At 41.3% G+C, this 23571-nt stretch overlaps 1 protein-coding gene across 4 annotated transcripts; it reads left to right on the top strand.

Annotated features, from left to right (window-relative positions):
• The first annotated feature begins 1826 nt into the window (after window positions 1–1826).
• LOC1279089 (plasmanylethanolamine desaturase 1) lies at window positions 1827–20465 on the top strand. 4 transcript variants are annotated; one of them, XM_061658336.1, is made up of 7 exons: window positions 1827–2311; window positions 8245–9077; window positions 13972–14152; window positions 18225–18436; window positions 18511–18729; window positions 18832–19001; window positions 19078–20465. In XM_061658336.1, the coding sequence occupies exons 2-7, from the start codon at window positions 8952–8954 to the stop codon at window positions 19166–19168; spliced, it is 999 nt and encodes a 332-aa protein (XP_061514320.1). In that variant the 5' UTR covers window positions 1827–2311; window positions 8245–8951; the 3' UTR covers window positions 19169–20465. The 4 variants fall into 4 exon arrangements, with proteins under 4 accessions (XP_061514320.1, XP_061514319.1, XP_061514318.1 ...); XM_061658335.1 differs by lacking the exon at window positions 1827–2311 and adding an exon at window positions 2450–2579; XM_061658334.1 differs by lacking the exon at window positions 1827–2311 and adding an exon at window positions 2451–2633.
• The last annotated feature ends 3106 nt before the right edge of the window (window positions 20466–23571 follow it).

The following is a 23571-nucleotide window of genomic DNA, read 5'->3' on the forward strand; positions in this document are numbered from 1 at the left end:
AATCGTATCGCCGTTGTAGTTATAGCAATTCATAAGTTCAATGCGAAACCATGCAACAGCACAAAGGGAAAGAGAAAGCTCTCAAAGCTAGGAAGCTCCACTGGATGGGTATCCCAACAACAGATGGCGCCACCAGCTTTTTTTGTACTATTTTTAGAATGCATCGGTCGTTTGGCGTCTGCTAAACGAAGTCTTTTTAGATTCCGTTCAGGTTGAGAGCTTGAGTCGTTTAGAATCCGTTTAGTGGTCGTTTAGTGGATTTGTGACACTTGGGTAACGACTAACTTCCACAATCCGAATTCTCCCCTTTATAATAATTCACACGCTCATCGGCTAATACTATCGTGCAACAATTCTTACATGTATATATGAAGGTTACTAGGACACTAGTCCACTAATGCCAGTACAAAAGATTCATTTTTTTTATTGGTGAGCAAAAAAGGCATTTTGATTTCATCCGACCTATCTGACAATATGTTAAACAAATTAAGCCTAGTTTATGTATATGTATTAGTTATGGGTGGATCGACCCGAATCTACCAGGTTGGAGCCATCCGTAAGCGACGTTCTTGGAGTCGTTCGGACCGACTCGAAAGGCACAAGTAGGTTCAGTAGATGCAACGATTCCGATAGGTGCAAGAAATCGTTAGCGACTCCGACCCGTTAGTGCAGCGAGTTCGGGTCGGGTATCTAATCTACTTCGACACGACTCGAACACGTTGCACCTTGCTGATCATTCGAGTCGACCCCAACTCGCTGCATCCACGGGTTGGAATCGATTCCGAAAGATTCGCACTCGACTCTGGATTGGGACGTGAAATGAATCGGTTGACCTACCACTAATATGTTTACATACATGCTTATGAAAAATCTATACAATTTAAAAAAAAATCATTGCAATACTATTTTATTGATTTTTCATAGTTTCAATACGTTCATGAAACAATTTTCAAACAAAATCGTTAAAAAAATAGTGTTATTATTTCAGAGTAGTTTTAAAACTTATTCAAAGTATAAGCAAATACAACCTAGAGAAACAACTCACGTCAGGGTCATTTTAATTAATGATAAGCCGGAAAGAATGAAAAATACCAATACTTCACACTTTAGATACTAGACCACTGTACATCTATGCGAACCAGAAAATCCAATCCAACGCTAGTTGAATCAAGAAAAGTTTAGCTTTGAGGCTAGTTTTAATTAGGAAGTTCGCATACAAATGCGACAAGCCGTGCGCACTTTGCTGCTGCAAATGTGCTAAACATGTGACGAGCAGCTTGGGCGAATGGGACGGAAGAGAAGCATTTATATGCTACCGTGACGTCACAGCGCAACCATTACTCACTATGATTTTTTTTCGATGAGAAATGATTCAGTTTAAACACTGATAAGATAAACCTTACGTTAGCAAACAGAACGTTTAAATGACAAAGCAGATAGATAAATATAAGATAAAACAATCACAACAAGCGACCGTTATACGGAAAGGTGTTATGAAGCTAATTGGCCACGCGGTGCCGGCTGATATCAGCTAATCATGTATCAATGGACCATCGATGGGCTGTGTTGTGAGCGGGTTTATTTTTGTCACCTTGGCGCGGCACACAACAAAAGGCCCTAATTGCCAGACGTCTGTATTAGCGCGGTCTCTGGGTTGCTTTAGAGGGGGATTGTTGATGGGTGGAATGTATGGAGCTAACAAACGGTGCAAAACCAATGGTAACGGAATGAGCCATTCATAGGGTGGCTTATTTTGGGAACCGTTCCAATCACTGTCGAATCGGCGCTGTATTAATCAAACATATTTTCGTATTTTATTTTACCTCTTCATCAGGCAACATTGCGGCTCCTGTAAGCTCGAGCGAGAAAGCTTAAGAAGCAGGTTTAGATTAAAATATAAAACACACATACATACACATATTCACTCGAAAGGGAAAAATATAATAAAAAAAACACTAACGTCGCGTGCAACACAATTACGTGTATGTGTGCGTGCGTGCCTATGCGTGTGTCTGTGCGTGCAGCAGAGCGTGACGAACCATGCGTCTCCATTGAGTAATACGAGCGTGCGACAGGACCTTACAAACAAAGCCATACACCAGCCCTACACAGAACCTCCCTCCTCCCCCCATTGCGCTAGCCAGTCGTTAAAGGACCCTTCATCGACGTTTGAATGTGTTAGATCGGTGCCAGACCCCTATCCAGACGCTTCGAGAGGTACATTTCGTGGAGTTGGTCGTGGGTTTGGTGCCACCCATTTGGGCAGAAGAAGAAGAAGAAGAAGAAAAAAACGGAACAATCCATCGGTACGGTAAGTCACGACCTTCGGCAGAAGCTAACTAACACCGGGCCGCGAAAAAAAAAACAAGAAACACACACACACAGACCCTGACGCGCGTTCGGAAGACGGGACGGCGAGCGTTTTAGGAAACATTCGTTCCGTTGCGACTTTCAGTCACCGTCTGTCGCTGGTCAGGAATAGATCGTGCCACCAGTGTGTCAGTGTCAACGTGTGTATGTGTGTATGTATGAGTGGAGCAAGCTCGGATCGGTTCGGCTGGCCGGTGTATGAGCTGAGTGTATGGTTTTGTTTGTTCAGTGAGCAAGTTTGTTTGCGTTTCTCAGTATGAAGCGTGAGTAAAGAATGCGGTTCACTTCACCGTTGCACCGAAGTGACAGCCAGTTAGTGTGTGTCTGTGTGTGTGTGTGGTGCGTGTGTGATTTGTTGTGATTTTTGTCTGCACCGATGAGATCATCACTGGCGGTGTGAGCAATCGCGAGAAATAGTTTAGGGCTTCGTATTTTTTAATTTTTTTATAACGATATCAGTGATTGAATAGGAGAACTGAATTTGTGTTTTGTATAAAATAATTAAGTGGTACGGTTTAATATAGTTAGTATTGTAACGAACATACCCAACCGCATTGAGTGCTGCTCGCCGCTCTGCGCTACTCCCTGCGTAGGGATTTCAGGGTGCGAGCGTGCGGGTTGGTGAATTATTAATGGTTCCCGTTGCGACACTCGCTCACACGCCCTGACCAAATCGACACTGGACTATCAAATTGTCCATCAAGAAAAAAAAACCTCTCCCACACACACACACACACACACACACACAGCTGGAAGTGGACTCTCTTCCTCACCCTTGTAAGGGACGTTCGTTCACTGGTTGCTTTGTCCTGTAATCGGAGCCGACTGGCACGTTGTTCCTCCCGATTTGGTTTCCGTTGCGTGGTCCGGCGAACGGTGGAAAGCAAAAGGGCCATCGAACTGGCTGGCGCCTTCAACACGTGTGGGAATGGAGAACGTGTGAATTAGTTCCATGAAAACAAATGGGAGGAAAAAGAAAGCATTAATGTGTGCAAGCGTGTGTGTGTGTGTGTGTATGTATTGGTGACCCAATTTTGTCGCTTGATGGTAATACATTTGACCTGGTAAAATATCAAAAAGAACGGTGTTTTTGGGGGGGGGGGGGGGGGAAAGGCATGCAAAGCAGTATTTGAATTTTGAAATTCCTTCCCCGGTGGAAAAGTAGTGTAGAAAACTCTGTGGCGAAAATTCCTAGCTAGTAACAGGTGACTTAAACACGGTGACGGTAACAAAGGCGAGCAAGCTTTCCTTCCGAGACGGAAATGGACTTCTAGGAACTGCACAAGTAGTGTGCTCTATTCCCAGCGAGTACATCCGCGAGGACTTGCAATCACAACAGAAATAAAGGAGCAAGTAAATGCTGCTGAAAGAGCACATAAAACCAGTGAAGCACCACCACAGATGTGATGCTTCGTGGCCACCACGGGCACGTGTTGGAATTGCAGGAAGGCTCTTCATTTTAAAAATTTAATACCACAAAAGGAAATGAAGGTAGTAAAGCTGGCATAAAAAGCGCCAAAGCGCTTGATAGGGATTGTCCTTTTTCGTTGGCTTGGCTTTCAAAACTTGAACCGTGACGCAGCGCCGAATGTAAAAGAATCTGCCAGTGATACTCGTAAATAACCTTCAAAAATGTTTGGCTCGGAATAAGCAAAAGGAGGGAGGCGGAATAGAACGAAAAAAAAAAAACGAAAACGGTACGAGACCGTACCTGCCGGGTGTTCTTTGATTGGACTTGGTGCATTCAAGTCCGCCAGTGCGGCAAACGGTAAAGTTTCGGTTACTTTACAGCTTCGTTTGTCCGCTACCCGTCATCCTGGTTGAAGCACAGGGTTGGCAAAGGGTATGTGCTTTGTCTTAGCTGTGTTGGGTTTTAGGTTGGTTTTCTCGCTTGGAAATCGGACTGTAAATAGATTCACTTGCTTTAGAGTCTTGCAGTAGGAGGTTTAATAAGGATAGAGAAATAGTTCAAGAGTTGAAGAGATAGAACCGACCACCCCTCTTATGGCAGGATGAAGAGAATTACTTAATGCAGGAATGTGCAATGATTTCACTCTTATCTCTCTGTGGAGCAATGCATCGTGTCAGAGTAAAATAGTTGCTCTGGTCTAGGTCGAGCCTGATCTTTCGATCGTGGTAGGAAGAGTGCAACATCACTCATAGCCCTGTATAGAACATTATCGTAAATCGAGCATTTTTACGGTATGAGACGGAGATGTAAAAAATCATAGTTAGGGAAGTTATTGAGAGCGGAAGCTAGTGAGAATAAATGTAGCTTAGCGATCGGTACGGGCAATGGCAAAGTAGTCAGGCAATTTTTACAGTTGTCTTACAGTTGCATAAAACGACGCGAGGCTAGCGTATAAATTGCATCACGGCTCGTTTAATAATGCATACAGCAATTGCAATTACATTGCAGAGGTCGTTGGCCTTGCCTGTTGTGTTATGATAGGTTGCTTTTTATTAAAATTTCTCTTTGGTATAATATAAATTGTAAATAAATGGGAGTTCTTCAATGATTGAAAAGAAGATTTAAGTCTAAATTATCACAATGACCATTTTCTTTTTTGAATGCCTTCCTCATCGGCTAGCTCTGGGAGTTGATTCTGCCATGACTCACCTGCCAAACCCCACTCTGTTTGGGGACGATGCCACTACCCTTTGGTAGCTAAGCAAAGACATATACCAACACAGATCAAATAATTGATAAGCGAAAAAAAAGCAAACGAAACGTCGACGGCTCTCGAGACTGAAAGGCACCACTCCACGCATACTCCTTTGGATTGACTATCACGCACGAACCCACCGGGGGCCCGTCGGCTAGTTCGAACCATCGACCATAAGTCAAATGGGGGAAAAGAGATAAAACAACGGAAGAGGATGAGTAGTAAAAATAAGCAATGGTTGGTACAGTTTTTACACGCGGTCAAATTTTCACTATCGCAGGAGTCAATCTGCAGGTTGCCGCAATTGATGTGGTCATGAATTAAAGGTTAAACTGTCACAAGCTTCAGTAGCACTCGCACTACCGTGATGTTTATTAAAAGGGAGTGATTGGTCACTGTGGAGTAACACAGGTCAATCATGAAACGATGACCTTTTAATAATTTATACGTGGCTTCGCATGTTACATGTATCGAATTATTTACCGAAGTGAGAGACAAACTATAATACCTTTGGATGGAATCATATATGCAATAAAAAAAGAAAACAATCACCATCAAAGAAATTCTGTTTGTAAGTTATGCATGTTTGTCTAAACACATTTTCAGAAGCTAATAAGCGTTTATTTATTATGAAGTTGTTTAATGGCAATTAGTAACTGTTCTAGTATACTATGATTTATCAGCTATAATGCAGGCGAAAAAAAAAATCGAAACTCATAACCATTATTTAATAAAAAGCCGATTGAAATGAATAACAATATAAACTATTTTTACAACTATTAACTTTTTTTCTTGCCACATGGAGATTCTAAGAAGATTAATAATTCTAGCCCATCTACTACGGGCTTCATTTTGTACCTTAACACCTACTTCAACTCAAACATGAAATGGACAATTAATGGTTGCTAATTATCAAATAAGAATTGTAGTGATAAATAAGATATCCAACGATAAAGAAACATTAAAGAACAAAATAAAACAAGTTACTCAATGTAAACATTAGTACACTTCTTTTTCTTTCTAATGCTAATGTAACTTTAATTATTGAAAATATTTGTCTTTTGTCTGTCTATCAAGCATAAAACAGAGTTTTTAAATACAAGTTGATAATCAGCTTAAAATGTATGATTTATGTTTATTTAAGTCTGTTAAATACATAACTACAAAAGGAGATGTATTATTTTTACAAAAATTTTAATTAAACCATAACATAACGTATTATGTTTCAGAAAAGTTAGAAACCATGCTCTATCCTACCCAATACCATAAAATATGACGCGTTTACTACGCTCGATTATATGACTGATCCATTGTCGGGTCGGTTGATGGGTAACGATCGACAGCTACACCTTGCACACCGTGCTTAGGCTTACCAGTCACACCCGCCAAAGGTGATTTTCACTTGCTTTTCACTAATTTTGGAGGTTTTATTTTTAGGTGCCACTAAACCTTAGCCCCCCCCCCCCCTCCCGTCAACTTGGTCGCGTCTTCCATCTCGTCAGCTGTAATATTGTTGTTGTTTTCCCATCCTTCTTCATTGAAAACAAAAAAGCGACGGAAAATTGCGCCAACATAAACCATTTACATCAGCCCTCCCCTCCATTCCTGGGTTTGAGTTCGCTGTCGTAATCCATCATCGAGGTCAAGGGAATTTTGCGACTACCCTCGGCACCTTTCCCGCCTACCGTTACCGGATCAGTTTTCAGTAGCAACGAAATGTGTCTCTCGTGTTGTTGTTGTTTGTCGTTTTCTTCAACACATCTATCGGACGCAGCGAAGACGCTGCCACACTACCTACTCTAAGTAACGTTCGAGTGCACGCGCTCGACACGCAAGGTAGCACACTGTTCCATCGTGTGCGGTACCGGTGCAGCCTCGGGTGCTGTGAGCTGGTACCGAAAATGGAGCGTGACGTCATGGCACAGAGTAGCATAGGGAAAACGAGAGCGAGAACGTTTTTTTTTTGGATCCTCACTGTCGAAGAATGTCAACCACCGTCATCAGGCCCGGCTGGTTTACGGGTGTCTGCCGTGTTTGGCGGTGCTTGCAAAATGTATTACAGTGCCAATCGAAGGTCAATGTGACGTAAAAATTGGTTGGAAAACCTTCGAGGAAGTAAACCATTCCTAATCGTTAGCCGAATTAGTTTCAGTAGAATCAAGGTGAGTTTTGCTATTGGGAAAACTTTTTCCAAGACGAAGAACACTGATGGTGAGGTTTTTGGACACTGATAAGTAAGCTTTACCCGTTAATTACTAACGAGGTATGATGAACGCTTCGGGAAGTGTATGTTTGTGTTCGTTTGAATGGAACGTTGACAGCACGGTTCCTTGTATGGTTTGGATGCGTGAGAAAAACGGCATTTGCAGCTGGTCGATAAATTAAACGTCGACTTATAAAATATGCAAAACACATCACATCGAGGTTTTGGGGGTGGGATTACTTTGAAGCTTTACAGGGTTTCCCACGATTTATTGGTCAGTTCCCATGAATTTTTGGTTGGTTCCCATCAATTTTTGGTGGGTTCCCATAGATTTTTGGTTCTTTTCCATAATTTATTGGTATTTTCCGATTGGATATCAATACAATTGGAACAAAAACTTCTGGGAAACGGCCAAAAAATCGTGGGAACGCACCAAAAAAATATGGGAATACACCAAAAATTTATGGGATCCAACCAATAAATCGTGGGAAACCCTGTATAAAGGATTGCTGGCGGTATCTGTTCAGAAGAGAGGGGAAAACGCTAACGTATCGATGCGAATAAATATTTCATTATGAGAAGCATCCGCGTGGGCATTGTAGGTGTTGCAACATTTTAATCCCACGTGGTATACTATTCTATCGTAATCAACCACATATATAGGAACGCGTTGTGCATACACGAAAATCTAAAGCTATTGTACCAGAAAATGTGTAACTTGCACCTTTCTTTTCACTCCAGGGGCTTAGAAAGGGTCCAACAGGTGGTTTACTGCTTTATTTTCACTGTATAAAAGGGGGTAAAAGGCGACAAGAAAATATAGAATAAAACAACCCAAATCTAAATCACACTTTCGGTGGGTGTTGAGTGGATTATTGCAGTGTCAACCCCAGGACCGTATAATGAAATCATCTTCTTGTAGTCGCACAGTTTTTTCTATCCCTCGTTTTCACTTCACGCCTGTCTAACCAGTTCCTGATCTATATATTTTCTTACCCAATTTAGGTTGCCTGTGAGGATACAATCTAGAAGGACTCTAGAAAAGGCACAGAAAATAAAAACCGCAAAAAGGACAAACTCTTCGTCTGGTAGAGTGCATAAAGCGCGGTGCTTTTGTTTGAATACAAATTATAAACTGTGATAATCCGTACAGGAGACGAAGGATATGTACACCCTGACCCCTGATGATTAGGGTCATCGAATGATATGGCGTACTGTCGTAGGTGTGTTCGTGTGTAGGTGTGAAAGTGAGTGAGTGCTTCTGTTTCTGAAAAAAGAGACTGATAAAAAGGTTGTGGATAAAGCAATAGGGAGGTGAGAAAGTGAGACTGGTTTAGTAAAGTGTACGCCAGTGTCAAGTGTTGTTTTGTACCGCAGTGAAAAGGAAAATTCCCGTTTTGAGTGTATCTCACATTTTTCGGACAGCGGCCAGAAAAAAACGGTTTCGAAGAAAGCTCTGGTGCAATATACGTTATGTGAGTGTTTTTGTGTGAGTGGGTGCTTGTGGAGTGAAAACCAAAGTCTTGGCAGCAAACCGGAAGGCTCGCACTCTGTTGCTTCAGCTCGTAAATCGTGTACCTACTTGAGCCAGCAACCTTGCAATCGCTTAGGCCTCTTCTTCTAGTTTCCTGTTCCACGCGCCACTAACGGTGTGTGTGTGTGTGTGTGTTTTATCAACGGTTTTTTTGTTCTGAGTTTCATGGAACACTAGCATGGATTTGATATCGCTACCACCCTGCTCGAGACGCACGGAACTGACGACAATGGCGAACGAGCAACCGATGGCATTGTCGCCGGCGTCCACCTCGGCGATTAAGATCTCGACGACATTTTTAAAGGTACATGGGTCCGATTGGCCAACAGCTTTATACCTTTCGCTTGTTTCTATTTTCATTCATCGTTACACGCATGCCCACAATACTTGTTTCTGTGCTTCCTTTAAGGTTTCGTGCGGAAAGCTTTCTTTTTGCTATTATGTCGTAAAGAGGAATATCGATGGTTATGTTTCGTATATGTTTTCTTCTTCTTGGCGTAGCTGGGCAAGATCCGTTTTTGGCGATTCAGATTCAGTTCAGGCGCTTCAGTTTGGCGATGTGTCTTTTTGTACTTCAGATCTAATATAAAAATTTAAATTTTAATTTTAAATTAATCTGTTAAACTAAAAGTCCAACTTCCTCGTTTTATAAAGTATTTCGTACATCACTTTGGATAGATCCCTTCACACGCCGGGATCACTTGCAATGAAAAGACAGATGAATTAGAAAAAACGGCACTTCAGTAGAGGCCCTCTATCACAGACCCATTCTTATTTGCGAGTTCCTTACCACCTGTTTACACATGCCAATCGGCAGTAGCGAACCCATCGAACTCCTGTCAAAATTATATAGAGTTGTGAGTACGACGGGTTCGATGGATAGGTTTTCCATCACTTGCGGGTATGCAGTAGCTCAGTTTCGAAAGGTTCGAGAGGGCTAATGTAAACATACGGTTAGACTTCTTCGAGAATTTTGCTTAGCTCGTTGGCAGAGCTTCTGGAATTCAAACGAACCTGGGAGGCAGCTTTATTCGATGTCTTCACAAGTATATTTAAGACCCTGATTCGGCGAACTCTCGGTGGAGCGGGGCTTCATTATAATGATGTCAAAACTCATGGCTAATTATTATGCTTTGGACGCTCATCTACTGCGTAGTCATGACAAAGGTATGCAGTTGCAACAAAGAACACCACGACATTGATCACATTCTGATGTCACCTGAACAGTTCAATGGTCCAATAGCATCACTAATCTCATCACAAATATATACTGAGGACATATATTTTGTAGACTTAGTTCAAAGCTTTTTCATAAAAAAATTGTTTAAATATTATACTAGACATGCCAGTTGAAAATCTTGATCTTGATGTCAAAAAAAAAAAAGAAATACACCATGGTAAATATACCAATTTTGGGCAAGTTAGTGCAGTAGTTTTACAAAAACTGCTTGTACACTTACAATTTTTATTACTTTTCATGAAAGTGACGTTATTTTGAACGATAAACTATCGCATTGTGTTGTGCTATTTTTTATTTGCCGATTCAAATATATTTTTTAGAGACATTCGTGAAAATGCAATTACAGTTTTTGTTCCCATTTTCGGCAGTTTGGTCCTATTTTCGGCAGACTGTGCTCCTATTTTCGGCAACGCGAATACGGGTCGGCAAATGTTTTAATTAACACCAATAGGTAGACAAAAATGGTTAAAACAATTTTACACTCTCACTTTCCTAAACTTAGTGTAGAAAAGTACTTAAATTATTAATTTTATGTTGCCCATTTTGGGCATTTTGCTCGCAATTTTTACCGCAGGACTCCACACAGCATAACACGGATCGCAACATAACAACTGACAGCTGCCTTCAGAAAACGCTTCTTTGATGGTAACATGTTTTGAATATCCTTAGTAGGCCGCTCATTGCTCATAGAAAAGCTACCAACCTACTACGATGACCGACAGGTGATAAAACGCTTTACCTGCTTTCCCAAGCGTTTTATGAAGCTTTTGGCAGCTGTCAGTTGTTATGTTGCGCGCCGTGTTATGCTGTGTGGAGTCCTGCGGTTACAGTCACTTTGATGTGAGTTACAATCTGTTTCACAAATTATTATTCGTCTCTCAAGTTATCTGTCAAAAATCAACATTTATCGTGTACCTATTTTCGGCAGCATTTAAAGAGAATAATTAATTCCTTTTAGTGATTTTAAAATTCCAAGCGGGCTAGAATAAATTCTGCAATCATATAATCTTTCACAAAAACCAAACTTCCATTGTTTAAGTGCTCTGGTTCTCTTAATAATGAAACTTGCCGAACTATTGGCTACCACCAAATCTGCCGAAACATGTTGAACTCTGCACATTTTGTTTGATATTTTGAAAAATATGCTGAAATGATGATGAAATGATGTGAAACTTCGTACATGAATAGCAAATGAGCATAGCTCTATTTAAAAAATATGTGTTGAGACAAATTTCAACGCGTTTTTGCGTAATTACACGTTTTTAGTTACCCTGCCGAAAACAGGTACACTGTCGAATACTGGTACAGTTACCCCATATATATCGTAATAATGGCTGTCGTTAGTCCCTTACTGTTCATTCTTTTTCTCAAGGACTGTACTTCTCTCCTTCCTTTTAACGGTTTCTTGCTATTTCTACAGTATCTTCTAGCCTCCGAGCCTCTCTTTCAAAGAGCATTTGTACGTTGTCATTAATAAGGCCTACAAATGTCTTGGATATATTTGTCGTATGTCCACTAAATTTCGCGATCCTTCCTGTCTTAAGACCCTTGATTGTTGCTGGGTCCGTTCTGTACTGGAATATGCCTGTATCATCTGATCGCCTGTCCACGCATCTCTGCTCCGAATGATTGAGAGGATCCAGTGACGATTTACGAGGATTGTATTTCGTAGGTCGCTGGATCATCACTCTATTCCCCTTCCTTCGTATGACGATAGATGCGCTCTATTAGGCCTAGCTAAGTTGAAGCACCGCCTCTCAATCGCTCAGGCTTCTTTCGTGGCTGACCTGATGCTTAGTAGGATTGATACTCCATCCTTTGCCTCCTTTGTATATTTTAATGCTCCTTGTCGCTCCTTACGATATCGCTGTCGTCTCCAAATACTTATATGCCCTACACGTTTTGCTAGCATTGAGTTGTTTTTAAGACCTATTTCGTCTGTTAATTGTGCCTCAGAGCTGTACGATTTCAACCTATCCCTTCCCGTTTACCGATCCCGTCCTCGATCCATTTTCATATCATAATCTCCTTCCTCCTCTCTTCCGTCCTATTCTTACTCCCAAATATTTGTACGCTTTAGTTTGTAAGCACTATTCCTGTAACCCAATGTGGCCGAGCAATTAATATATAAAAACAAAACAAATAACAAAAAACTTGACTTTAAAACAAATTATTTTGCGGACCTCTTATTTTAAAGAAGGAGATGTCGAAAATCCAACATCGGAGCCGTAATAATAAACTAAATAAATAAATCAATAAATTGGCTGATATATGATTGGTAGGGCCTATGTTTTTTGTTCCGTAGCATAAATCGTTACCTATCTAAAGTTATTGATTTTACTCTCAAAGCTGACATAAAGTCCTTAAGAACATTTATTTAATTACACTTATATTTTAACTCTGGATTTGCCATGTGATCAGGCATTTTTGAAATTATTATCAAACTAACGAAGAAAAAATTTAAAGTGTATTCTATGGAAACCAAACAGATCAGGTTGATTAGAATGATAATAATCAATATCGCAATGTCATAAGAAATTGGATAGATAGCTCTCTACATCTAACCTACAGATAAATAACCTCACATCATGATGTACTATCGATTTTTGCATTCAAACAATGATGAGGAGAATGATGAGTGAAAAAAAGAATAAATATTTTTCACTGGGTTAATGGAAACTGCAATTCATTCTCAATAGGTTTCACTCAGCACAAAACATCCGAAGTGATTGTGGTCACAGCCCACAAAGGCACCACGTTTCAGGGCGCAATTAAACGCCTGAAGGAGAATTAATTGTACGCTTAATTAATGCCGAACAGGCTGTTGAAAATGATAATAGCGACAGCGGGTGCGATGGCTCGCAAATTAAATGGAATGCTCATAGCTATACCTTCTGTCGGTACTGGAATGTTGTTGTTGATTGATTGCTAATGCAAACTCTATTTATTCGTGCAAAGCATCGGGCTCGAAGAACATTTCCGCATGCATTAAGACGCTTCCGAGTACGATTGATCGAGCAAATACTATTCGGATTATTAGATTCCTGATTGTGCATCTGCCTCTGGCACACGATAGCTGGCTGTTGGAACATTTCATGCATAAGATTGCGCATTCACACATCTGCTGCTGCCGCTTCTGATGCATCGGTGCATATTTAACGGGCATGATTGTTATCATCATTATCATCGTCAACATCTGCGCTCAGCTTATCAAGGTGTAGGGTTTGTTTGAAAAGGAATACAATAATTTCCCCATGAATCGTTCCATTAGGCAGGGCCGGTCAAGGGTAGGAGAAAGATGGAGAGCTTTTGTCTCGTTTCGTGTCGTTCCATTGAACTGTGCTTCCTGGAGTGTCGCTACACAATTTGCCGACTTTCTTCTTATCCTGGTTCCTCTCCCGCTCCTCGCAGTGTAGCGCCATTGTCGGCGCATTAGCAACGTTGAACAGGTTGCAATTCAACGGCGCCAAGCTATGAGTGTGTCTATCATGCTGCACGCAAGCCACAACCGTGATCGTGTTGGGCAAACGACCCCAAAACCACGACAAACGGGACTCTTGGTTGCATGTGTCGCTTGCCATAGTTCTGCAGCTTATTTTTGCACCGTGCAGCTGAGTGAATTTGATAACGCGCTAGGCACTTCTACCTTACGGAAAGGGGTAGCGCTACTGCACACAATCGCACACACAAGCGAGGAGCGCTGTTAAGAACGCTGACGCCAAGAATATTGACGCCAATCGGCCGATGTCTCCCCGGCGCGTGCAGTACCGGCTCACCAAGGGGACCGAAAATAATCATTGTAGCTAAAACAGTTTAATTCGTCGCGCTGTCGGTATGCTTGCCTTCTTCGGTTTCGCTGCACTTTATTGTACGCCACCCTCTTTATGAGCTCAATCATTACCCCTGCTTCCTTGCCTAGTCGGTTCTAATTTAATCCATCGATAACATCTACTTGCAGACGCCTGTCAAGACGGACCAGGAAATACTCCAAAACTCCATGCTGGAAGATGACCCAAATTCCAACACAATACTCCCAAGCAACGAGCTGAGCGAAGAGCACCGTACGAGCCTGGAGAAACCGGCACGCTGGGGACCACGGCACAAAGGAGCACAGGAGCTGGCGAAGCTGTACAGTAATGGTGAGTGGAGGACGTGATGTTCTTGCTTTGATAATTGAGCTTTCCCATAAGTCGAATATCCCGCCCGCGGAGCAGCTGTCTCGTGAGCAGGATGGCTTAATTATGCGCTGCATAGGGTATTTCCGGAACGTGATTGACGTTTTGAACTGATACCTTACGCGATAAGATGATCCGAGAGTGAAATGCGTAAGCACAAAAGCCAAAGGTGTGGTGTCTGTGTAGCTTCTTGTTGGCAGTTGGCAGTAAGGATGTACATATTCACAAACCAGCTGCTAACGCAACTGTTATTTGCATCTACGACAAAGGAGTTGTTGAGCTCAGGCACACCATAGAGGGTGATTTAATAACCGCTCTCTGGCTGAACTTGTAGTTTATGATTTGTGCCGGTTAGTGCCGGTGATTAAATTGTTCCATCAGAGAGCTCAGTTGGTGCTTTGCGATTGGTTGCTAAACGACAATTAGAGCAAAGGTTTCGTGTTGATAGGGCGCATGTAGATGGACTTATAGAATGGAGCACTAAGAGGTAACGGATAGGACAGGCAAGGACTAGGAAATTAAATACGTTCTGCCAACAGTATCTGTCATTGGAATCTGGTAATTATTTTCAATAGAAACCTTTCATTTCAAAATTGAAATGCAATTGGTTTTGTGCCGGTTGTGTGTATGATTTTTTGTATGAAATATTGAATCCCAAATGTTGCACACCTTGATGGTTTTATTCCATTATGGGGTTAGTTTAATAATTAATTTTATACTAATATTTAAAACTGTCATAAAATACTTTTAGCCAATCAAAATAGGTGCAACAAAAACTAATTCGTTTTTTTTTGAATTCATTGAACTTCGTTTAGTTATCCATTTACTGCATACTATGAAGGATTATGAGCGTTTTTAAAAAGTCTGCACATCGATGATATTTAACAGATGTCTACTACTTACTAGACAATACTAGCAAACGTCATGATGCGAGAACCGACCAATATCCGGTCTCCGTTGTCATGAAAATGTAAACTCATTGTGCTTTCCTTTATTAAAATATATTTTACCCAATTTCCATACTAAACGAGAAGCGATAAATTACATAACTGGTAGCTATGGAATGTATTGGTGAGGATACTATTTCAAAATTTCTACTCTGGATCTCTTTGCATCAGATCATTGCATCTTTGTCAAACAATTCTATAGAATCATACAAAAAAGCACGAAAAGAAATCGATCATCGATGTCGCTTTATTTTTCCCGTACGACATTCCATGCCGTCTGATGCACTTTCGCTTTACCCACTGTTGCTGTTTCGATTGCTTGCGTCCGACAGTTGGCAATATTTGTTGTGCCAATTCAAACACAACCTTGAGAGAGCGCACAGTGAAGGATATGCATTACCTTCTGTTGCATTCGATTTGGCAACCAGTGTTCAAAAAATGCTTTCGCTCATTGAACGGATAAGGTCAAACGTGTTCGTAGTGGAACCGTTCGACCTAGGATGACAATAAAATGCTCCATTTTCTACAGCACTAAAGCAGCACTGAGACGATGGCTTGTGCTATAAATATGTCTTTCATTTGTTTGTTATGTTGGCTGGGAAATGTTAGAATGAATTCTAAAGGTTAGCACTATATATAGAACACGGGAGCTTTTTCCTTGCTTTATAGTAATTATACACTTGTTTGAAGATATTTGTATTCGTCGGATCCACGGTAAAGCGTTTGCCCGTTTCGACTCCGCAGCTCCTTTAGGTCGTTCCGACAGACTTTTGTGTTGCTCGGCGGTATGAAGCACAGCAACAGAAAGCCATCGGAACCGGATGTACTATACCGGTCCTTCACAATCCCCTCCACTAACCCACTTTTGATTGCTAGAACCAACGACTTCTGCGAAACTCAACGAGTGGTGGTGGTGTTGTTGTTGTGACTGTAGTTCCATCGAGAAGCACCACGGGACATCACTACCTTTGTGACCCCGTGCGCCACATTGTTCGGTATGCCCGGAGGGCCATAAATAGCTCCCGCACAGCCAATCGGTCAGAAGCCTTGTTTGGTTGAGTGGGTTTGCTACAGGTTTCACATTTGGGCTGCCCACCAAATGGACCGACCGTTCTGAACCGGTTGGCGACGCCTGGTCATTAGCCGGCCAGTCGAAAGATTGTTTTATGTAAATGAGATTTGACTGTTGATATTTACCCGGTCGGTTCTGTTCTGTCGTTTCCTTCCGCACCTATAGTCAATGAGCTCCATTTGGCAGTGTTTGTTTCTGCTTCCTTTAAGAGGGCACGGGTGTACAGCTGCACCCCATGATGGCGAACGAAAGGTACAGGTGGTGTTTAAGCAACTCATACTCATCATGCTATACACTAATGGGGCACGCTTAGTCGGTCACGGGAGTTGCGGTTAGCATCAAGTTGATTGAAGATTACTGCGAAATTGGCCGTAGAAAATCGTGGCACACGGTACGTGGTATAGCTGCTTGACTTGCTCAGGACGTCACTGACGATCGATTGGATTTTTGGTTTGGGTGCGCTTTTATGGCTGGCAAAAAGCAGCGAGGTGGTTTTAGTGAGGTGAAGTGAATTTGGTTGTTTGTGATTTAATGTACGAGAAAGCAAAAATGAAAACTAGACTTTTTTTATTCAGTACATCTGTCAACTCATACAACTTAACAACATGCGTCATGGGTCGACTTGCAAAAAAATGAAATAACAGGAATAGAGGATAGGATTGTGAATTGTTGTTGAATTATATTTTAAAAACTAATAAGTAGTTTGTTTCATATTGTTTATTTTATGAGTGCATGATGAAGCAGCGAACTTGAATTAAGTTAGTTTAATTGTTTTAAACCACTCATCGGCCTGGACATCCATGGTTGCGTGGTACACAAAAATTATTATTATTGACCAAAGCCCCACCGTCTATAAGTCGTGACCGTGAGTCCTGTGGATGGGAGCCGTATGGGACCCATATATTATATGAATATGTAATGAGAGCTGTTCCAAAAGTCCAGTACGGCTAAATTAAAATTTAGTATGTTGTAAGCGTTTGCAAAACGGTCATTAATAGCAGAATAGTCAAACATACTGAGAAAGAAATATGACAACGGATGCTAATATTACGGAAACAATTACATTTATCAATATTGTAAATAAGACAAAACGATGGAAGGGCTATGGGATAAGAGTTGTATGGAAAACTGCACCAAGATAGCAACACGGTCATATAGGGTAATTATAAGAGGACATGAAAAGAGAATAGGATTGCTTATGGAGATGCTTGCTTGAAAACCTTTAAATGTGCCTTGCAGTCTGTAAATACATTTGATGTTTTTTTTTTTTAATCTTTTTAACTGGGCCAAATCAACTAGTATAATTAAAAAAACCTTCGCCAACAGATTGTTATACTCGTAACAACAAACGCTTTTCATCAGGCATATTTTCTTGTCGAATGTTCGATGGTTTCAATTCAATCAAAACGCATACTTTTATGCAGACAAAACTGTTTTAAATTATGCTTATTTTCTGTGCAACGACAGTATAATATCAGATTTTTCTTGAAACGATAGTTAGGTAGTAAAAACACATCACATGGCATGTGACATCATGTGCTAATTTTGACCAACACTGTCAATCATTCAATGCGTTAAACGTAACCACAACAGAGATAATTAAAAGTACCTTGCGCTTATACGAAATTGGTGGCAAGCATTTTGATGATTGTATGATTGATGATTGACCCTCTGAAACCTCATAATTGACAGTTGCGGTTTAATGTAATTAATTTCAAGACCGGGAAAGCTCGTGTCTGAATTTAGCTTCTTTTTTTATTTCCCAGTGTGGTTTGTTGAGGCGTGGAATGTTTAATTAATATCATTTCGTTTCTTATTGCGGTTATGCGAGGGTTACCACAAGCTATGTGACTTCACAGACACCGTGTTTTAGTGGTTTTGAATTAAAATAGTTTCCTCTTTATAGGTTTACTTACTTCCTCTTTCCCTTCTCAGTGGTTTTGTGTGTACATTGTGCGTGTAAAGGGTTTTTTTTTCTATACAACACCAGCATAATTGTTTATTCGTATCATTCCAGGAAAGCGAACTCAGGAACTGATCTGTGTCTATATTTGCATCTCACTAATGATACTGAATTTGGGCTTAATATTGCGGCACTTCCGTTTGGAGCGCATCAGCAACGTATTAGTGGCCGCCATTTTTGGCATTCTGACGGCAGACTTCGGTTCGGGGCTGGTACACTGGGGTGCCGACACCTGGGGTTCCGTAGACTTGCCCATCGTGGGTAAGGTAGGTTGTGATTGGATTGAAGGCTTCTGAATGCTTCGCAGCACTAAACGTTTTCCTTGTTTTCCTTCGTGCAGAATTTTCTTCGGCCATTCCGGGAGCATCATATTGATCCGACGTCCATCACGCGCCATGACTTTATCGAAACGAACGGGGACAACTTTATGGTCGCACTACCGATTCTCGGGAAGTTGGCGTGGAACTTCTTCACCAAAACGAACGCAGAAATACAGCAGGACTATGCCATCAGTGCGTACTTGTTTCTCTGTTCAATCTTCATTGCCATGACGAATCAGGTAAGTGGGTTAAAAGAGAGATTTCTAGTACCTTTTCGGGGAACAAGTTGATGTACGGTTGACTGAAGTATTTATTACTGCATACCATTTTTCCATTGACAGATTCACAAGTGGTCCCATACGTACTGGGGCCTACCGAAGTGGGTCCTGTTTCTGCAGAATCATCATATCATTTTGCCAAGACGCCATCATCGCATTCACCATGTGGCACCTCACGAAACGTACTTCTGCATAACGACGGGTTGGTTGAACTGGCCACTGGAAAAGATAAAGTAATTCCTTATTCACGAATAAATGAACCATGTGATGTGCGTACGAGAGCATTCAATTTATTTTTCTGTTCAACAGGTTTTGGTCAACGCTGGAAGCAATCATTGAACTATCGACAGGCCATAAACCCCGGGCGGATGATTTCAAATGGGCTCAAAAGCGTACTTGATCTTTTTCCATCATGGTGTTTTCGCTAAACCTTACCATGCAGGCTGGACAATTATATTGCGTGATATCAAAAGTTCTGAGCTAGGATGATAACGATATTGGTAAAAAACGAACAAACGGACTAACAGAATCGCATTTGAATTGCACTCACACAAAACCCATTTTACCAGTAGTGTTTTGTACAAATAACAACGCGATGGCCGAAAAGAAGCTTCAGCGCTGCTTTAAACCGTACATCGTTGCTTTATGTATTTTAGAACAGTTTTTATCGTACGTTTTGAGTAATTTTGATATTTTATAGATCCAATGTCTGTTCGATGCAATGTTAAACTGCAAGGTAAGAGAAGAAAAAAAAGCTTTGAAAGATCACATGCAAAAAGCTACAAACATTGAATTAAATTAAGCTAACAATTAAGCAGAATTGCCTCAGGAAGTTAAAGTTAAAAGGGAGTGAACGCCTGCAAAAGAGCATAATTTAAGTCAAAATCAGAGTCCTTTATGCACAAAATCAATTGTAAAATTTAATGAAACGGATGTAAAGTATGCTGTGGATAGGTTTTGGAGAGTATTGATTCATTGTGAGATACAATAAAGAATTAATCGAAATTCCGGCTATTGTTTAAATTTACGGAATTTTACATCATTTTTTTATTTGTTGTGGATAATTGTATACGACCGTTTTGAAATTGATAGATAATGCTTATCTATTTATGAACAAAATTTAAATTCATGAACAAAATCCTTATTTGACACGCGATGCCTCATTGTACAACAAGCACAAGAACAAGCAACAAAGTTACAAATGAAAAAGCAAAAAGAGAAAAATACATGAAATAAAGCTTACGCAAAACAACTATATTTTAGCAAAAAACAAAAAAATGCACAGATACAAATACGACACTTTTTCACACTAGCGTAAGACACTAAACGTACAATCACTTTTTTGAATGTATTATATAGCGGCATATAAGGGTTTGGGGAACAATAAACACACTGTGCTACAATTTTTAAACCGTAAAGATAAGATTAGTAGAGTCGAACACTAGTTTGGTGAATGAAACCCTAACAAAACGATTGTTATTGAAGTATTTGAAGGAAGTGAAGCAGTAAAAGCGAGCAGATAAACGATGAGCAAGAGCTTTTTTGCACAAAGTACAGAATCATGTTAAAGAGTAAGTTTCTGTTAAAGAAGCAAAGCTAAAGGATTTTGTTGGAGAAGGAGGGATGATTTATTTAGTAGTTTGATTAAGTTGTACATTATACGAGATGATCATATGAATACATCGCTTGTAAGCAAACATCTATACTATTATAAATATGAATAACAAATGTTAAATACACACGGAAAGAACAATATTTCAGAGAATCCTATTTAGCAGAGTTGGGTCATGGCTTAATCAATCGTAGTCCCTGGCGGGACTATTTTTGATAATTGAGTAATTGTGAAATATACCTGTGTTGAACTGTAGTTGCAACTAACAGCAGGACAATCAGAGCATTTTTCTTGTAATTGAAATAGGATGGTGGATCATGGATGGTATAAACCATAAAAATTCTGAACCGCGGTTTTCATCCAGGAGGGATAATTCGGACCTTTTTTGGGAAATTTCCATAAAAATTCACAAAATGTAATGGGCCATAATTATGTTATCTTAAAGGATATTTCCTTAAATTATAAGTATCTTAAAAAGTAAGTTTCAAGAAACGATTATGTATCTAATACTCAACTGAAGTCAAACATTGTAGACAGTTTTTGAGACTAAGAATTTCTTCTCAAAAACTCCTTAATAACTTTTGTATAAAAAAATGACATTGTTCGGCTGGCTGTAGAAAATAACAACAAAGAGAGATAATTTCTCTCCATGAACATCCTATTAAAGGTAAATATCTCTATAATAATCTATGACCTTGCAAGCGGCATTTTGTCAGTTATCCGGAATTTTCGCAGTGGTGGACGAAGACATCCATGCAGGTTTGTTTTTAAGATCTCAAAATCTTTCTCCCAGTTTCGTCTCCTAGAGATTGCATTTCCCTACAAAATATTCTTGATCGTTTTTCGTCTTGGTGTTCTAGTAATTCCCTCACATTATGTCCTGATAAGTGTAACGTCATTTCGTTTAGTCGTTCGCAGTCTCCAATCACTTGCTCGTACGTCCTAAATTCTGTGCAAGTCAATCGTGTTTGTGTCGTAAAAGACCTCGGTGTCTTGCTTGACAGAGGCCTCACCTTCAGCCACCACATTGACTCAGTTGTCAATCAGGCGCGGAAAACATTGGGTCTCCTAAAGAAAATTGCGTGCAATTTCTCCGACCCAATGTGCCTGAAGACTCTGTTCTGCTCTCTGGTCAGATCGATTTTGGAGTACTGCTCAATAGTCTGGTCCCCTACAGCTCGAACCCATGTGGAACGTATCGAGCGGGTGCAGCGATCGTTCACCAGGTTTGCTATATGTAAAATCCTGGGTAGATTGTCCTCCCCCATACCTCCTTACGAGGACAGGTGTCGGCAGCTTGGCCTGGAACTATTGGAAAACCGCCGTTCCCATGCCCAGTCCACCTTTATTGCCGCATTACTCCTTGGTAATATTGATTCTCCTTCCCTTCTTTCTTCTATCCCTTTCTACGCCCCTAACCATATCATATTTGACAGTTGTCAACACAGCGTGTCTACTGCTATCGCTCCGCATTTATCCGCTATTTTATTGGTGTGATCTGGTTTTGCTCTAATCAACACCAGTTTTAGTGTGTCCATAAGTGTAGTCTCGTGACCCTGCCATCGTGTTCCTGACGAAAACCACCGTGTTCGCGATATATTTGGCTTTTATTTGTGGCTGCTTCGACGTTCATCTGCAGCGGCATCTAAAATGGAGGATGTGTGTTATGCATGTTCTGAAGCATTGGGCCCGGTTGAAGGGTCAATTACGTGCCTATATTGTGAGGGTACATACCATCTGGTGTGCACTAAGGTGCCTATATCGGTCATCGATGAAGTGAAACGGATGGCTTCCCTGCACTGGAGTTGCATTGGGTGTACTAACGCCATCGGGAATCCGCGTAGCAAGGCGGTCAAGGGCATGGGTATGCAGGTTGGGTTTCAGGCAGCCCTCACAGCTGCTGTTGATGCCATGAAGGCTAGCTTGGTCCCACCGGTAATACAGGAGATTCGGGATGGCTTTGCCGGAATCGCCACGGCCCATTCGGCATCCTTGCAGCATAGCAATCAATTGCTCCCAGATGCACTACCAAACGGAAAAAGACGAAGATTATTTCGTGATGCAGTTGCATCCTCAGATGCCGTGTTTGTTGACAGTGCAGCAATATCAAACGTCACAAATACAAACAACACTCACCGAATCGATCGTCCTTCACTACCACCAATAATCACAGGTACTAATACAACCTCCGCTTCAATACCAACTGTTTCACAGACACCAAGAACCGATTATTTGTGGCTGCATCTTTCAAGGTTGGCTGCGTCCGTCACCATAGAGCAAGTTGTCTCGTTGGTGTGTTTGCAGTTGGACACTGCAGACGTAATTGCTTTTAGTCTGCTAAAAGCAGGAACGGTTCCTAGCCCATTGAGTGCTGTATCGTTCAAGGTCAGAATCCCTGCTGCCCTTCGTAGTAAGGCACTTAACGCAGCCTCCTGGCCGGTCGGGCTCGGTGTGCGTGAGTTCATTTCACTCCCGCCGCGATCTCTACATTCACGAACACAACACACGAACACTTACACACCGATACCGCAACAACCCCGTACTCAGCAGACACCGGCACCACAACAGCCTCGCACTCAACACTCACCGGCACCACAGCAGCCTTGTACCCAACACAATAATCCCCACAATAATCCATACTCACCTGCACATATCCATGTACCCGCACGAACACAAACCGAACATTCACCAACCGATATGAACTGCACTCTCCCTTCACCCACTCTTCCGTCCACGTCACGTTCAAAAACACTTCAAACTACACTGGTTCAATTTTTTCCGAAGTAACCGCACTACAGCAGCGCACCCATATTTTGCGCATACGGCACGAGCAAATCCTTCGACAACAAACACAATACACTCACCTTCTACGATAAGCTCGCTAAATTGCAACACCACAGCGCCTACTAACACTACGCAACAAGCACCCACTGATCGAGCGGCTTTTATCACTGTGTACTATCAGAATGTGCGTGGCCTGCGTTCTAAAGCCGATGAGTTCCGTTTGTCGGCTCTTGAGACGGAATACGATGTATTGGTACTCACTGAAACTTGGCTTGATCCCTGTATTCCCACCGCTCTCCTTCTAGGAGATGAGTATCGTGTTTACCGATGCGACCGGGATGCCAATAACAGCTCTCACTCTCGTGGGGGTGGTGTTTTAATTGCATGCAACGTTTCTCTTCTCTCTT

The sequence above is a fragment of the Anopheles gambiae genome, chromosome 3, assembly GCF_943734735.2.
Source record: "Anopheles gambiae chromosome 3, idAnoGambNW_F1_1, whole genome shotgun sequence".
NCBI classification, from domain to species: Eukaryota; Metazoa; Arthropoda; class Insecta; order Diptera; family Culicidae; genus Anopheles; species Anopheles gambiae.

Bases quoted from the DNA above. Each gene is read 5' to 3' on its own strand.
- LOC1279089 (XM_061658336.1), top strand. From the start codon at position 8,952: ATGGATTTGATATCGCTACCACCCTGCTCGAGACGCACGGAACTGACG. The intron at 18,437-18,510 runs GTAGGTTGTGAT...TCCTTCGTGCAG, and splicing joins ACTTGCCCATCGTGGGTAAG to AATTTTCTTCGGCCATTCCG. The intron at 19,002-19,077 runs GTAATTCCTTAT...TCTGTTCAACAG, and splicing joins TGGCCACTGGAAAAGATAAA to GTTTTGGTCAACGCTGGAAG.